The sequence below is a fragment of the Tupaia chinensis genome, unplaced genomic scaffold (assembly GCF_000334495.1).
Source record: "Tupaia chinensis unplaced genomic scaffold, TupChi_1.0 Scaffold000443_1, whole genome shotgun sequence".
Taxonomy (NCBI): domain Eukaryota; kingdom Metazoa; phylum Chordata; class Mammalia; order Scandentia; family Tupaiidae; genus Tupaia; species Tupaia belangeri.
Genome location: NW_006159948.1, coordinates 3,103,556 through 3,122,029, shown reverse-complemented (window position 1 = coordinate 3,122,029; position 18,474 = coordinate 3,103,556). Strand labels below are relative to the sequence as shown.

Here is an 18,474-nt window from a genome sequence, read left to right as displayed (position 1 = left end):
CGCTCTTTCCCGCTTCTGTGGAAGAATTAAATAAAATAAACTTAAGAAAAAGAATTGCTAGAAATTTCCAAAGATGCACAAATGAATAGATAACACCTGTTCACTCACTTATATCAATAATAAAGCATTGTATATTTAAAATTGCTGAGACACTAAATTTCAAATATTTACATCATAAAAATAGGTAAATATGTGAGATGACAAATATGCTAACTAGCTTCCTTGAATTATTCCACATCATATTTATAAATCATGTCAATTTGTATTCCACACACTTAAATAATTAGAAATTTCAATTTACAATTTAAAAATAATCCAATAGAATATCAGGATTTCTTTGAGCTATAAATGATAAGCCTGTCATTGAGTATTTATATATAGCATACTGTTTACCAGCTAATTAATTAGGCTGCTTTATATAATCTATTTCCTACTATTTAAACTATGTCTTTGTAAATGGCTAATCATATTCTCTTGCTAAGATGTTTGAATGTTGAATTGGAAAATGCTTGGTTGATTGAAAATATAAGACTACAGAATTTTTAGAGACTATGATAAGAAAAGCAGAAACAAAATTCTTCAAAATTTAAACATTAGTAATTGTAGCATCGTGTTTAAGGCTGAGTAACTTGACAGAGAATGGTTGATTCACCATAGGTATGGATCTACTGAACTGCACCCTTCTGTACTAGAAGCTCCTTACTAGGGCAAAGCAAACAGTGTCATAAAGCTCCATCTTATCTCTTCCAATGTTTAACTATGCTGGCTGCACTGCATGCTGTTGGCTCTCACTCAAGGACTCCAATCACACTGGAAAATTTACTTTTCTTTCTTTCTTTTTTTTTTCCCCTTGCCGTGTGCAGGGGGATATTCAGGCATATTCTGTGCCTGAATATGTCAACTTCAAGTAATCAATGGAGAATATTAGACTTTGTGAGTATTCAGAGAGGAAATGGTTGGTATGTACTGTGAAGGATATAGCATGGATTCCCACTATTTCTGGACTTGATACGTCTCTTTCTTCTTGCTTGTTTTATTTATTTAGTTATTTCTTTCCCCAGATGACACGTTTTTCCTATAGCTCAAATGAGGAAAGATTTCTCTAACAGTGTAAATAGATTTGATTTTGACCTACAGTAAATTTATAATGATACTGCTCTTCATTATCAGACGGACAGGGAGATGTAGGTGGAACAGATTGTTATAGAACCATTTCAAGATTTAATGCTCAGTATCCTTTAAAACAAAAACACAAACATTTAAATTGGTAGGACAATACCCTTCCTAGACTTTTTCTTTTCAAGTCAGTCAATGTGGTTGAGGGCTCTCAAAGGACTAGCAATGACATACTTGTCTTCCAGAGTCACTTGTCCTGAACCACAGGTGACTGATAAAAATGGAAGAAAATTGAGCACACGAACTCATATATTTGTGATTTGTTAATGTGCACAATTTTTTTTGAAGTATCTATTATTGTTTTAAATATTTCAAGTGAGGAAATCAAGGCTCAAAGCAATTAGGTAATTTACTCAAGATTACAAAGATAGGAGCATCCAGGGCCATCCTTGTCTTAAAAATGCAAGTTATTGGCGCTGAGAGACAGACACAGCCTAGGATTGTTTGATAGGATGGGACAAAAGTAGAATCAGGGACCCATTTTCCTTTTTTCTATTCCCAAGTTGCCTGTGTCTCTCTCCTGTTTTTCCCTTTTGCCCTACTTTGCAATCACATATATTTTTCTTTCTTTCTTTACTTGAGCATGACCACAAAGGTGAGTTCAATGTGGCCTTTAAGTAAAGTGGGAAAAACATTTTAAAAGTGCATTCCCTATGCTGCAATGAACTGCTCTTTTGTTCTTTGCCGAATGGAATGTCAATCTTGAGTACATCTTCTTACGTTGACTTTTACATGCACTCATAACATTTAAAGTTGACATACACTTTCCTCACTTCATTTATTCCTGTTTTAAAGTGTATTTATTTGTTTATTCCATGAGTGCAGGAGGTGAAAGAAAGAGAATGAATACTTAATTCCACCGTTAGCTTCAGAGAGCTCTGGACCATGGGCACAGGAGTGCTAGCATACTCAGGAGGTCTCTGGATGCACTTACAACCTTTCCAGGTAGGTTGGCCTCACAGAGCGTGGTTCTGTGACTGTATTACTACCCCCACCCCTCCGGCCCTTTCTTTCACTCTCTATGGGAAACGTTTTTGAATGCTCACTACATCCTGATCCCATGCCAAGCCCTGGGAGTAACAGATGAACACCTCCTGATTCAAGATCTTCCCAATGCACAAGAGAATTTCATCCCATTCGCTTTCTTGAGGTAGATGGAGCATCAGTTACCACTTAATTCTATAGATTATGGAGAGAGGCTGCTGGAGGCTGGAGTAACTTGATCAAGGAAGTGCAACTAATAAGTAGTAGATCCAGGACTAAGCCAAGTCTGCCTTCTGAGACCAAATCCACAGGCTTTTCAGCAAACCAGAGAAATGTCCTGATTTTGGATTTCAGATCAACTAACTGACTGACTGACTAATCATATAAATAACTAACTACATGGATACACCAAGAAAGAAAACTTTGGACCAGCAGAAAATAACGAACTTTTTCTTGATATGAGACCATTAATAAGCACACCACACTTCCCCTAAAAAGTGACCACCCCTTTTCACAACTGTTTCAAATTATATTTTTCTTTTCTTTTTTCTTTCATCTTTTCTTTTCTCTTCTCTTTTCTTTTTTTTTTAGAGAGGTTTTTGCTATAGGGCACGTGCGCTCACCAGACAGACAGAGAGAGAGAGAGTCAGAAAGTGAGAAATCACCCCCCAGGGAGGATGGCCACGCAGCAATCCCTTCTCCTCTATTTTCCTCTCAGATCTTGGGCACACATGCACACACGCCTGGTGTGAGTTTAAGCCACCAGGTCCGGGACTCGAACTGCAATTTACTATATTGGAGTCCAGCAACATAGCCATTACACTAACTGCTGGTCCCAAAAAGAAATCATATTTTGAAAAAAAGAAAGGAAAAAGGAGAACTACTCAGCACAAAAGACCAGTTTTGAATTGGAATAATTTATATTTATAAAAATTCTCACTTACCAAGCCCCTACTTTTCTTATTTTGTCAATATATAGGTAAGTTAACCTCAGAAAAAGAAAGGACCAGCAAATTTAAAGATTGTAGGCTCAAACTGGAGCAAGAATAATAATAGGTACAGTGGGGTTTGTGTTTCTCTCCCTGAAGCAAGTGTTTGCTTAGGAAAGCCTTTCTGCCTTCATTAGTAAATGAGGTAGAATTTACAATTCACAAGGCTTTTTTGGTTCACAGGAGACAAAATTTAGAAAAAGCTTTTTCTTCTCTTTATATTTCCTGATGCCCATCAGTCATTTACATTTTATCATAATAAATAGTTTAAAATGATTTGCTAAACAAATAATCACTCCAGGGAAGGAAATTGATTTGGGCACAATGCCTCACTTTGCTAATCATCTTCTTGTGTTTAGATGTCAGCCCTGATGGAGTGACTCAACCCTGCCAGGACCCCATTTACTGAATATGGTAATGGTTCATGCAAAGCTAGTGATCAGATTTTTTTTTTCTAGCACACTGAGGTGAAGGGACATAAGAAATAAAATGAAAATAAATAAATAAATAAAAATAAAATTTAGATAAGGAAACAATTTGACAAAATCAACCAAGGTACAATCTACCATAAAATCATAGAAACTTGGGACCAGCAGTTTGTGTAATGGCTATGTTGCTGGACTCCCATGTAGTTGACCACAGTTCGAGTCCCGGACCCAGTGACTTAAACTCACGCTGGGCGCATGTGCATGCGTGCCCAAGATCCCGAGGGGAGAATGGAGGATTGCGGCATGGCCATCTCCCCTGGAGGGGGGTGATTTCTCGCTTTCTATCTCTCTGTCTTTCTGGTGAGCACACGCTCCCTATAGCAAAAACCTCTAAAAGAAAAAATCACGGAAACTTAAAAAATACCAGCATGATAAATGATAAAGAGAAGTTGAACTATTCTGGACTAAAGGAGATTTATAGGATTTGACAATTAAATGCCATAAAAAGTCCTGGGACAATTAGCAAAACTAGAATAAGTATACAGATACTATCCATATATATTTAGACAATGGCATTATGTCATTGTTAAGTTTCCTGATAATTGTAGTGTGGTTAAAACAACAAGGAATGTCTTTGTCCTTAGAAAATGCACACGAATGTATTTATGAGTAAAGTTCATGATGTCTGCAATTTCCTTTCAAATAGTCCAACAGTGCTACTACTTACTATTATTTTTATTGTTTTAATAGTTGTTTTTATATTGATTAAATGACAGGTCATTAAAGCAAAAGTAACCAAGTGGTAAAAATTACTGCAGCTATTGTAGATGAAGGCATTTAAGAGTTTAATGCACATTCATTGCAACTTTTCTCAAAGTTCAATTGTTTCTTTTTTTTCTTTTGGAGAGGTTTTTTTGCTATAGGGCGCGTGCGCTTGCCAGACAGACAGACAGAGACATAGAGACAGAAAGCGAGAAATCACCCCCCACCCAGGATGGATGGTCACGCTGCAATCCCTTCTCCTCCATTCTTCTCTCGGGATCTTGGGCATGCACGCACACGTGCCCGGCGAGAGTTTTAAGCCACCGGGTCCGGGATGCGAACTGCGGTCGACTACGTGGGAGTCCAGCGACATAGTCATTACGCTAACTGCTGGTTCCCAAAGTTCAATTGTTTCTAAGTAAAAATATGTGATACACAGATATAAAATAATATCAGAACTTTCTTCTTTATCTCCACCCTCAGAAATGGAATTGGAAGTAACATCTTTGGTTTGAAAGACACTTTACAGAAAGAAGACTGTTTATTTCCTGTAAGTTTGAGCTAGGCTCTTACATATGGGGATAACTTTAAAAAATGTCCAAATGGCCATTTCTAAACACTTGCTTTGGCTGCCTATCTACTCTGTGTGCTCAGATATAACACAGGAAAATCTGATTTGCATGCACATCGCATGATTCAGGCCACAGAATATGGAGGAGAAAAAACATCCCTGCCTTTTCCAGTGGGTATTTCAAATTTCCACTGATTTCTCCTTAAATAATAATAAACTTTGCTATTTACATTGCCTCCTTTTATGAAGTATGCTATATGCCTTTCAAATAGCTCAATAAACCTTAGAATATACCTCTGAGGTGGGGAGGTATCAGTGCTATTTTACAGTTAGGGAAGTAAGGCACAGCGAGGTTAATTGTTTGGATCTGCCCTGAAAATGACTCACAGACGCCAGGAATGGAAAGGGACCTTAAAGGTCAAACCCCTGCTTGATGCATGAATCCCCTCTACACAGCTGCTGCCGAACACTTCCTAGTGTGAGAAATTCTGTACCTTACATTTCAGTCCAATCCATTTCTGGATAGTGTTAGTTTTATTTAATGAGTCTCAGTTCAAAAGAAAAGTACCTAGGTTTCCTTGAGTCTTAATCTAATTTCCTATTCATTAAACTACATCAGTGGATTTGATGCCATAAAAATGAATGTAATAAACTACTGGAGCCAGAGATCAGATTGTGCATGTTAAATGTCCATTTCTTCTTCGTTTGAACTTAGAAGCATGTAAAGTGGCATTTCACAAACTTGTTGGTATTTTAATATACCTAAATCTAATAGGATTCTTAAGGGGATCTGTACATACAATATGAATCCTTTAGAGAGGAGGAAAAATCAGAACTGAGATGTGGAAATGGGTAAGTTAGTGAATTACCTGGGGGAAATAGAGCATTTTTAAGGGCAGATATTCATACATATAATTTTTGAAAAGTGCAAAACGAAAAAGATTAGTTGGAGACCACCCAAAAGAAAAATTATGTCCCTTGATCATAAAGGACTTTGCAGAAGAATCTAGTCAAAATATTGAGATTTAACTGTGTAGCAGTTTGCTCCATTAGTATAGGTTGGTCTAAAATCATGGATAACATAAATGGCAGATAAAAATAATATATCTGAAATCACAACTTAGACATGGCCATTAGAAGAGCTATTTCATTTTGACAAAATGTTTGAGTATATTAAATAAGTTACCTATATAAAATATTTATAAAGAGCATGGCATATTGTTAGAACTCAAGAATTTAGTTATTGCTATTTTTGTGGTCATCATTTCTTCCAAAGTCTCCTTCAGAATTTGTTTCTTTCGATCACTGTTATTTTTTTATTATTATTATTATTTATCTATTTATTTTTTGGAGAGGTTTTTGCTACAGGGCACCTGTGCTCGCTGAAAGACAGAGAGAGACAGAGAGACAGAAAGAGAGAAATCACCCACTGCGGGGATGGCCATGCCACAATCCCTTCTCCTCCGTTCTCCTCTTGAGACCTTGGGCACGCACAGGCACCCAGTGTGAGTTTAAGCCACCGGGTCCAGGACTCGAACCACAGTCAGCTACATGGGAGTCCAGCAATATAGCCATTACACTAACTGCTGGTCCCCACAGTCACTGATTTTTTAATGTATGCTAATCTCATTTCAAATTAATCCTCACTGTAATGTTTGAGACAGTAGAGTGATGATTAGTAACTTTACTGTAAACTAAAACTCTCATGGCTGTGATGTGTTGACAAAATGACTTGCAATAGTCCTAGATTAAAAAAGAAAGAAATGTCTCAAGGACTGTGTGTTATGACTCCATGGCAGGAAGATAACTATGTCTTTTTTTTTTTTTTATTTTATTTTGGAGAGGTTTTTGCTATAGGGCTCGTGTACTGGCTGGAAAGATGGAGAGATAGACAGAGAGACAGAAAGTGAGAAATCACCCCCCAGGGTGATGGTCTTGCTGCAATCCCTTCTTCATTCTCCTCTCAGGATCTTGGGCATGCATGCACATGTGTCCAGCATGAGTTTAAGCCACCGGTCCAGGACTTGAACCACAGTTGATTGCATGGAAGTCCAGTGACATAGCCATTACACTACTGCTAGTCCTGACAACTATCTGTCTTGATGGATTCATGCAGTCCCATCTATATGCCAAGAACTTTTAAATGTATATCTCCAGCCAAGTCTATCTTCCTGAACCCCAGACTCATGCATTAATTGCCTAGTCAAACCTTCATCTGGCTGTTTAATCAATATCTGAAACTCAAACTTAGCACATACCTGACTAAACTCCTGATATCACCCTTATTCCTCCAAAGTAGTTCCGCCCATCTTCATCTTAAGTGATGACAACTCCATCATTTGACTCAGGCCAGGAAAGTTAGAATTATCTTTCATTCCTCTCTTTCAACCTCCACTCTCTTAGGTATTATTATTATTATTACATGTTTGCTCTTTATTTTTTTACTTGCAGGTATGAATTAAACCCTAATCTGTTTCACCAATAGCATCACCTTAATATCTTCGCAGACTGGAACATGGTATCCTCGTTAATATTTACTACTTAAAACTAGACTTAATACATGATATTGTCTAATGACACAGAAATGTGATATGCTTTTGTTGACATAAAACTCAGTTCAAACACTGGGCAAAACTTTGATATTTCAGAAGGGTTTGCAGCAGGAGAGGATATTCTTGCTACCTTTCCTGTTAGACAGGCTTGAGGCAAATTTTTGGAATCTGAGTTAACTTAGCTTCCTTAGATAATTGAGTTTCTTAAATCAAAATACATGTCATCAAGACTCAAAGGGTGCAGGATACTAAGTAAGACACTTTAAAACAGTAGTCAAACTAATAGATAAAATGCATGCAAGTTGAAAGCATCCAGGATGATCTTTATACAGTTTTTCAAAGATCCAATAATGCTGACTAATCCTTCAAACACATCCCAATTTACCACACAATGGAAGCAAGAGAAGAGGACTAGGAACATATAGCAAAATCTTGCAAGTGGGAACACCTTTAAATACCCTCAGCTCTGCATGCAAAATGTTTCCAGGACCTGAAGAATTCTACTCCTCTATTGCTATCGCCTTCATTTCTTGCCTCAGTTTCTGTAGGATCCACCTGACAAGTTGTCATGTCTCTGCCTTTGCCTCCTTAGAGAGCATTATTAATATGACAGCCAGAATGATCCTTTTATAATGCAAATCTGAATCTGTCATTCTTTTGCTCAAAACTTTAATGGGCCCAAGTACAGCACAGGTGGGAGAGTATGGCTGTGAGATGCTAAGGACATATGGAAAGCACAGATTTTTTTTTTTTAGAATTATTTTATTTTGACTTATTTATTTATTATTATTTTCCAATTTGACCAGAGAGAGAGAGGGAAGTGAGAAAGGAAGCCACCAGGCCTAGGACTTGAACCACAGCTGACCACATGGGAGTTTAGTACCTTTAACTACCATACCACCTGCCAGCTGTGGGAAGCCCAGATTTGAATCCCAGGTTTAGCTCAATACCCCAGGCATGCCCATGACATCCCTGTGATCCTGGATGGCTGGGAAGCTGTGGAGAGATCTGCAGCCTGGTAAGATCTTTATGGGGATGGGTAGTGTTCCTCTCTATTTCTCAAGAAATGAATGACTGAAATGAAAAACACAACCAAACAAAACTCTCCAATGACTTCCCATTTCAGGCAGAGCAGAAGTTTTCCTAGTGGTCCAAAAATTATTTACAGGGCCCTCCTTTCTGACTCTTTACCCCACCACATTTCCTTCTCACCCTAATCAAACCACAAAGGCTTCTTTGCTGTTTCTCTAATAAACCAGACATAATCTTACACATTAGCTGTTCTCTGTGCTCTGAACTTTCTTTTCCCAAGTGCCACGTGACACTCCTTTAGCCCCTCAAGTCTGCTCAAACCTCATCTTTGTCATGCGACGTGATCTTTGATTCTACAAACTGTACTTTGGGTTTCCAGATTACTCTTACCCTGCTCTACTACGCTGCTTCCCCCATAGCACTTTTCATCTTAAAATGTGGTCCATTTTATGTTGAATGGATATATTATTTATGCTCATTGTACCTCTGTCCTTTGAAATTAGGGTTTTCTATCTGTTTTGTACACTAATATATTCCAGGTGTCAAGAACAAGGCCTGGTACAGGGCAGGTTCTCAGTAAATATTTGTGGAATGATAGAATTTGACAGCATCAGTGAGTGTAAATAATTATGCGTTAAGAGGGTGGCATCAAAATGGTATAGTACAATGGGAGTTTGGATCTGAAAAGTTATTTAGAGACTTGGAAATAAGTTTAGGTGTCATCTAGGGAAATCTCTCAGGTACTGCAGAAATCCTGCCTGCTTATCTAATAACTGCAAGAATGTACACCAAAATACATTCCTAGATGTTTTGATGTCCTTACATGTCTCTTTATTTTAACATTTTTCAGTTTCTTTCTTCTATGACAAAAAGAGACAGAGAAAGATACAGAAAGACGGGTGCTCTCAACAGTGTCTTAACAGCACAATCCACTCCTGGTCTCAGCCACCCCAGACCATGGGCATAGGTGCACTTCAGGGAGGTCTCTAGATGCAAACCCAGCACCTTCTCATTTCACCAAGCCTCGCAGAGCATTGTGTTACTGTTGTGCCATTGTCCAGCCTCTATTATGATTTTAATACTTTTTAAAGAATGCAGTCTTCTTTACCCATGAAAACATGAAACTTAAAGAAAAATAACAACACTGGAAGACTGGAAGGTATAAAAGCATGGAGAGCAATGGTCATACAGCAGACAGGGCGGGAGGAGGGTGGGAAACGGGGGAGCAGGAAAGGTAGAGAGGTGCTCACTGATGCTGTCAGAATCTATCAGGGGAAAGAACAGGAAAGCAGAACCCTTAAGGGGCACGAGATGGACAGAAATCTGCTACTTATAATAGTATGGTGGTGGCTTTGACTGAACCAATATACAATGTATTCATGATGGGATAACTCATTTGGTATGCTGTAATGATATACAGTGGTTGAATGTAAAAATAAATTTAAAAAGAGATTTAAAACACACACACACACACACACACACACACACACACACACAGGGGGGAGAATGAAGCCACTTAGCTCTAGGAAAGGTAACCGAAGTAAAAAGTATGCTTCCTTCTGTTGTCTTGCTTCTTTTCCCCACTACCTCAAAAATATCACCAGAACTAACTGAACATGAGTGGTAGGCTCATTTGGTTAAAAACAAGTTCAATAAGTTCAATAGAGTAGGGAGAAGAGTCAGACGAAACTAGAAAATAGGTTTTCCCATTTTTTAAGAATTAGTTTATTTGGGAACCAGCAGTTAGCGTAATGGCTATGTCGCTGGACTCCCACGTAGTCGACCGCGGTTCGTGTCCCGGACCCGGTGGCTTAAAACTCACGCCGGGCGTGTGTGCGTGCGTGCCCAAGATCCCGAGAGGAGAATGGAGGAGAAGGAATTGTGGCGTGACCATCCCCCCTGGGGGGTGATTTCTCGCTTTCTGTCTCTATGTCTCTCTCTGTCTGCCTGGCGAGCGCATGCGCCCTACAGTGAAAATCTCTCCAAAAAAAAAAAAAAAAAAAAAAAGAAAAGAAAAGAAAAGAATTAGTATATTTACTTTTATCTATCATCATTATTATTATTATTTTAATTTGACCAGAAAGAAGCAAAGACAGAAAAAGAGAGGGAGAGTAAAAGATCAAGTCACCAGGTCTGGAATTTGAACCACAGTCAGCCATGTGGGAGTCCAGTGCACTTAACCACCAGGCCACCTGTTGGTCCTGAAAAATGAGTTTTTTCTAAGTCACTGGCAAAATGAAAGCTGGAAAGAAGAGATTTTTTTTTTTTAATGTTTTCCAATGGAATTTGGATTAACACTTGCTTATTTGGAAGCCACTGCATGTGCTAACTGTGTAGGTGGCAACCTAACCAAGTGTAACTGAGCACTTTGAAATCCCATCTTCCTTGGCATGCAATGTGTGTGCTCTCACTACCTTTAAGGAAGCCAACTTTCAAATGTGCTATAATCAGTTGAAAGTACTAGGCAACGCTTAGAGGCATTATTACCTATTAACACTATGGGGGCTCAGGACATAATACCCCAAAGTATAGAACCTTGCCATGCCATATTTTCAGCTCAAGAAAATTCAAAGTGTCTCAGAAGCAAGGACTTTGTAACCTCCTTTGCCCTCTTGTCTCTCATTCATCTTTCTCCCTGAAGAGAGTCATAGAAACAAGAATTCCTCTTCTGCAAAGTGGGACAGAAAAACTAGGACTCCTCTTGCTCAATCCAAGTCATAAAACTAAGATATGCCACTTCTCCATTCTTCCTTTTACTTCGAAGACTCTGTTCCAGAGGGGTCTTGCTCCCATATCCAAGAAGAAGAAATGCCTCAAAGAGGGGCCAAAAAGAATCTGAACAGACAGACTCTCCTGGGTTTCCTACCTAAGTATATTAGCATTAGATCATTCGCTTTTGTCCATTCTTCACCTGGACCTAAGGGTAAAAATAGGCAGTTTTGCCTGGGTCTTTGGGTCTTCATTTCTGAAGAATCCTGTGTATATTCAATTTTGATTAAATACATTTCTTATGCTTTTCACTTGCTAATCTATCTTTTATTATAGAAGTGTTGGCCATGAGCCCTATGAGTGAGGAAAGGTATCACGCCTTTCGCCCCTACAACTCCTCTCTGAAAATTTATCAAACGATCCAGTAGGTGACCTGGCAAAGTCTAGGAAGAATGAGACAAAGGTCTAGCAGGTATTGATAAGGAAACCAGAAAAGACAGGTGAGGAGGAAGGAGGAGAATGTGAAAACCTGAAAACTGAAACAAAGGAAGAGTTGTGTATATGAGCTGAGCCCACTTCATGTTTGTAGTCTGGCTCTGAGTTTTACAAAATTATATGTCCCTGATTTTAGCTAAATTTTTCCTTTTCTTTTTCTTTTCTATTAAGTCATTGGGCCAAATGTGTTGCAGCACATACTTCCTAAACAGAGGCTTGGTGGAATATATCATGTCCATTTATTGACACATTGTCTATGGTCATTTTCTTGCAGAGGACAGTAACAGTGACCAAGACCTCACGGCCGACAAAGCCCAAGCTGGGCACTATATGGCTCTTTATCAAGAAAAAGTTTGTGGGCTCCTGTTCTACAGAAATGACTGTGGCTACATTTCACTGAGCTTGGTCTTGAGATAGTAGAAACTACTGAATATACTCTGCGCATTTGGTGCTCAGCATCTCAGCTCTTTTTTGATGTGTATGAAGCAATAAAAGCGAGGCTTCCACCAGGGGGCTAATGAAGCAGAGGAGATGTCTAATGGACAGCAATTTCGCACGGCCTAGTGTTACCTCAGAACTTGGGAGTCAGACACAAGTAGGTGACTGGCTGGAAGAACATCTAGGAAAGAGAGGATATGAGGCGAGACGAAACTTGACTCTTCCAAAGAGTTCTCTGCAGTCTTTCTATGTTTTAACTTCTAGAGGACACTGCCTGCTAGTATTTAGTGAATTGTTTTGTCCTTAGAGACATACACACTGCTCCCCTTGACTTCAATGGGAGTAATGGGCCATTTGGTCCCACGACATCTGGGCTGGCTTCAGGCTATTTAACAAGCTCCTAGCAAATCCCAATTAAGCACTTTTAATGGGTACTTAATTCTGCTGTGCAGAGGGGTGGGTGCTGAGCACACCTAAGGCCTTTCTTTTCCTTCAGGTTTACAAAGTTTCTTCCTTTTTATGGCTTCATAATTGCTGCAACCAAGAACCCTGAGTCAAGCAGTATTAAACTCAGTCAGGGTCACTACATGTCTGTTCTTATTGATCTCTGTTGACCTGTTTACTCTCTGGGTTCCAATTTAATGGTTCAATTGATTATTCATCTACTATTTTTTTGTCTTTGTGGGTAAAATCATTTTCACATGAATCATCTCAAAGTTAACGAGCAACATACAAAATTATTTTGGATTTTTAATTTCAGTATCTAATATCTAGTGAGTACCTAAACTCAGGTGAACTTATGGCTGAAAAGAACTTCTCAGTTTCTGGGGAAAAAAATAACAGATGGGACCAACAGATGGTGTGATGGGTACGTCGCTGGACTGCCATGTAGTCAACCGCGTTACTTAAAACTCTCACTAGGTACGTGTGTGTGCATGCCCAAGATCCCGAGAAGAGAATGGAGGAGAAGAGATTGTGGTGTGGCCATCCCCCTTGGGGGGTGATTTCTTGCTATCTGTTCCTCTCTGTCTTTCTGGTGAGTGCATGTGCCCTATAGCAAAAACCTCTCAAAAAAAAAAATGATAGTTTGATTTTCCTTCTGTGCAAAATGGTCATTACTTATGGGTAGTTCACCAGAAGTGACAGAGTAGTTAAGACACCATGTTTTCTGTCATTCTTTTACTAATTAGATTTATATTAGTATTTGTCTAAATATTATTTGATACTACTTGATACAAATACTAATTAGTACTAATTAGTATTTGTCTAAATACTATTTGATGGAATAGATTATCAATGCCCTTATTAGTCTCTTTGCCTTCTGGGATATCAATAGTCTGGATGTTTGGATGTTTGATGGTATCTAGTACTTCTCATATATTATTCTAATTTTGAGAGCAATTTTTTCAGTCTCCCAGGTGGATTTTTCTAGGCCACCGATTTTATTTTTACATCTGATATTCGATTTTCTGTATTATCTTATCTGCTTTTAATATTTTCAAGGGATACCATTTGAAATCTACAATGCCCACAGGTCTAGTTGAAATATTTTTGAAATTAAATCCAGATATTTAACTAAAATTTATTAATGTGTTTTCCTTTTAGAAGTTTTTGCTTTGCTGGAGATGGTAGAAATAGTAACAGAAGATTAGACTTTACAGAGTAAAACATAATGAGAGATAGTATGATTTTTATCAGCTCATGAAATTCTCTATTTAACTAAAGTAGGCAACATGGAAGACTTCACTACACTTATGCTTATAATACAATATTCAAGCTGAAGGCTCTTTTAATGTGCTTGTGGAGTTCATTTGATAATTTGTTTCTTCCTTCACAACAAGCAAAAGAAACTAGAAGTATGAAAAAAAAATACATTGGGGACCAACAGTTAGCATAATGGCTATGTCGCTGAACTCCCATGTAGTCGACAGCAGTTCGAGTCCCAGACCCAGTGGCTTAAACTCACGCCAGGCACATGTGCATGCATGCCCAAGATCCCCAAAGGAGAATGAAAGAGAAGGGATTACAGCGTGGGCATCCCCCTGGCGGCTGATTTCTCACTTTCTATCTCTCTCTCTCTCTGTCTTTCTGGTGAGCGCATGCACCCTACAGCAAAGAAACTCTTCAAAAAAGAAAAAAATGTCTGTAGCTTATCGTTCTCAGTAGAACTGCTTTTAATTTAATACTTATAACCTATCTATCCAGGAACTTACTGTCACTTCTTTCTAAAATGAGATGAGGTATAAGAAAATACATAGATGCGTATTTCCAACCATAATAGTCATTTTATCTGACAATATAAAACAGAACCAGAGTTTAATGCCAAAAGAGGAGGTGCACTATTCACTCTTCAGGGAATAGTAAGTGCTAACATTTGAGGAAAGGGGCAGTGAAAAGTGAAGTAGTATTAAAAGGTTGAAAGTGCTTCTCTCTATTAATTTTCACTGGTAATTTGATCTACCAAATGTGTAGATCAAAGAAAGAACTAATTTAAATTCTTGGAGAAAAAAAAACATTCTGATGGCATTATTTCTTCCACATGAAATTCCTAAGCACATTCCTATATGCTAGGCAACATAGTAAAATAGAATTATGATATGATTCCAATTTTCAGAACTGTCTAGTTTCATAGACATTGATCATTGAAAGGGAGTAAATGACACAATGCTTTTATTTCCAAAATGGCATTGAACCCTCTGGTAATCTGAGGGCTCATAAAGGGGTAGGTAAATATTGCGTGTGATCAAGGGAATGATGGTGTTCAGCTTCTGCAGGACTGGGCAAGGATTGCCAAAGTAAGGGCTACCCTTGGAAAAGAAGAGTTAGAAGGAACTGGTGAGTATTTAGGAAATACCAGAATCTTCATTGTATCTAATGTGAGAGGACAGGCAGTGAGGGGAAGCTAGAACCTGGGTTAATGAAGACAAAGATGGCTGAAGGCTTAGGAACTTTGAACAAAAAGTCTTTGGTATTATGTGGACAATGGAGAGTCGCCCGCTAACTTCAAAGTAAAGAAAAAGTGACGTGAACTCCAACAAATTCTAACATGTAAGCAGAAAGCAGAGGGGGGAGGTGGCACTAAAACTTCGAATAGGCTTGGGTCAGAGCATATGCCTGATGAGGGCAGACACTACCATATTCCTACTCTATATTCTGAACAAACAGGTGGGAAAACAAAAGCTTTGGTAAGGGTACACAGTTCTTTTCCTACAAAATGGTTCACTTTATTGGTACAACCTCTGATGGAATTTATCTTTGTTAACCTATTCTGAAGCTTTTCTAGACATTTTTATAGCTTCTTATCAAGTTAGAATCACATTCTATAGTCTTTCCATGTAGTCCATGTAATCTATAATTGGGTTGTAACAAATATTAATAAGATGCTATTCCTTAAAAAAAAAAAAAAAGAAACACCCTTAAGTTTGATAATTAGAAGATCACCAGAACAGATCAATGAAACAAAAAAGAACTTGAATTAGTTACCCATGGCATTCCTAAACTACTTTAAGATGCTCAGTTACCTTCCTATAAGAAATAAATTTCAGGCACTACACTTTGGTTCACTTTGTTCAAATCCAGCATGGCCAGGTGAGGTCTTGGGCGTGTCCCATACCTGTGCTGTCTTCATATACCACGGTCACTGTTTTCCAGTTGTAGTAGAGGACCAGATCCAGGACAGCCCTGCTGATAGCTGCATAATCCGGGTAGAGGTTGATATAAAACAAGTCTTTGTTGTCCACTGAGGGGTGTTTCCAGCGGGTCTGGATGTGTGGAACTTCCAGAGCATTGCAAATAGACTGCACAGCACTGACGGAGGAACTATGGGAAGGGCCAAAGAGAGCAGCCACACCAAGAGCCAGCTGGTCACAAGCTGATGTCCAAAGTCAAGGGGGAAATGGCCAGGCATGGGCAGAGAAAAGAGAGAGAGAGAGAGATCTATGAATTTAACATTTTCATCACAATTCCTCTTTTCAATTTCTTTGTGGGAAAATCTCCTACGCTCCTATGTGTATGTTGAGGGAAGATGCCCAGTTCAGCTTCCAATATTCATAAGGTATTTAGATACTGATAGATGTAAATGTAGAACTCATTAGCAATACATCAAAGAGGCAACTCCCTGCAAATAAAAATGAGTTGCTGGTCTCACTTCATTACCTTTAATCAGATAAAGTCTAAATCCCTTGGTATAGTATTACCCAGGAGCACTCTGACTAACCAACAAGCCATTTGCCAAATGATGTCATATAAATTAAGTCCTGTCTTGTGGCAGGATGGCAATGAAGATATTAATATTGTCACAGGATACATAAGAAAGACCCTCTATGTTACTGCAAAGCCCTGTAGCTCCTGTGTTTCCAAAAAGCAGAAGTTTTGGGTTATTAAAATACTACTACAGAATGTTCATAAGCAGTACTGATGCCTAATTAATTACAGAATAATGGGATAGCATTGCTTAAAATGATCTTAAAAGTATTTGGTCCAACCTACTCGTTTCATCGACAATGGGATGAGTCCTGGTCACTGGACAGTGGCAGGATTGAATCAGAACTGCGAGACCCCAGTGTAAGGGCAGCCTCTCTCTACTTCAATATCAGTCAATATAAAGTCTAATGAAATCAGGTTGAAATGTATTTTAAAATTAATTTATAACATAGATGTATTTTTTCCATTATGAATACATATATTCATTGAGAGGATTTAGAATACTTAACATATAAGGGGAAAATAAGCCCTATAATTAGTCCCAGAATCTTATGATAGTATCTATTAATATTTTAGAAAATTAGAAAATTAGAATTATGATATAACTGTAGTTCAATACATTTCTTTAATACCACAGCATGCTTTTTTCCCAAGTTGCTACAAATTCTCCAAAAGCATATTTGTTTAGTGTCTGTGGAATAGATCATCCCATGGGTGTGTCATCATTTATTTAACCATTTCTATAATATTAACATTTAGTGTTACTATGAATAACATTATAGTGCTTATCTTAGTTTTTACATTTTTTCTGTGTCTTTGATTTCTTTTAGAATTATTTATTTGATTTTATTTATTCATTCATTTATTTTAATTTGACCAGAGAGAGACGCAGAGAGAGAGGGAAAGTGAGAAAGCAAGCCACCAGGTCCAGGACTCAAATCATTGTCAGCCATGTGGGAATGTCCAGCGTCTTAACCTCAAGGCCACCTGCTGGCCCCTTTGATTACTTTCTTAGAGTACATTTCTAGGAGTTAACAGCTATAACAAAAGTGAGTCAACATTATTAAGGTCTTTGATACTTATTAACCAAACTTCCTTTAAAAATATTGGAGCAGTTTTTCTTCTATAGCCATGTATAATAGTACTCATTAATTTTATGTTAGTAATATTAAATATAAGTTTAAAAGAATTTCCAAATATTTCAAATATTTTAATCCTATTCTAAAGAAGTTTTGAACTTCTAAAAATAATTGAATATCAGAATGAAATAAAACCAAATTTATAATAAAATTGTATTTATTTCTGTAATGTTTATTCATTCATTTATTTTAATTTGACCAGAGAGAGACGCAGAGAGAGAGGGAAAGTGAGAAAGCAAGCCACCAGGTCCAGGACTCAAATCATTGTCAGCCATGTGGGAATGTCCAGCGTCTTAACCTCAAGGCCACCTGCTGGCCCCTTTGATTACTTTCTTAGAGTACATTTCTAGGAGTTAACAGCTATAACAAAAGTGAGTCAACATTATTAAGGTCTTTGATACTTATTAACCAAACTTCCTTTAAAAATATTGGAGCAGTTTTTCTTCTATAGCCATGTATAATAGTACTCATTAATTTTATGTTAGTAATATTAAATATAAGTTTAAAAGAATTTCCAAATATTTCAAATATTTTAATCCTATTCTAAAGAAGTTTTGAACTTCTAAAAATAATTGAATATCAGAATGAAATAAAACCAAATTTATAATAAAATTGTATTTATTTCTGTAATGTTATTCTACAAATGAAAATAAGTATTAATAAAATAACTATATGGCTCTATAACATTATCTAATTTAATTTAGAGAAAAATCATAAAATTTCAATAGCCCTATTACAGATACCTAAAGGATAGCAAACTATTGAATCATTTACAAGGAAAACTTCCTGTTATTGTGATCTTTGGTAGTTACTTACATAGCACATAGACCATAAAGCTGTAGAGTTCAGCACATTAGATGCCGGAAGTGTAAATTGTCATTGTCCTCAGAAACACACTGTCTGGATATGTTTTTCTTAGTCAACTAGATAAAATGAGAGTGTGAGAGTATGTGAGATGTTTTTTTATCCAGCATAAGCAGTGGATTGAGGTCCTTG

At 37.7% G+C, this 18,474-nt stretch overlaps 1 protein-coding gene across 1 annotated transcript in view; it reads right to left on the bottom strand.

Annotated features, from left to right (window-relative positions):
* Positions 1 to 18,474, bottom strand: part of GRIK1 (glutamate ionotropic receptor kainate type subunit 1) — a 160,487-nt gene that overhangs the window by 140,413 nt on the left and 1,600 nt on the right. Inside the window, exon 2 of the mRNA XM_027774499.1 lies at positions 15,750 to 16,007. Coding sequence (XP_027630300.1) covers positions 15,750 to 16,007 — 258 coding nt within the window. The remainder of the gene's footprint in view (positions 1 to 15,749; positions 16,008 to 18,474) is intronic.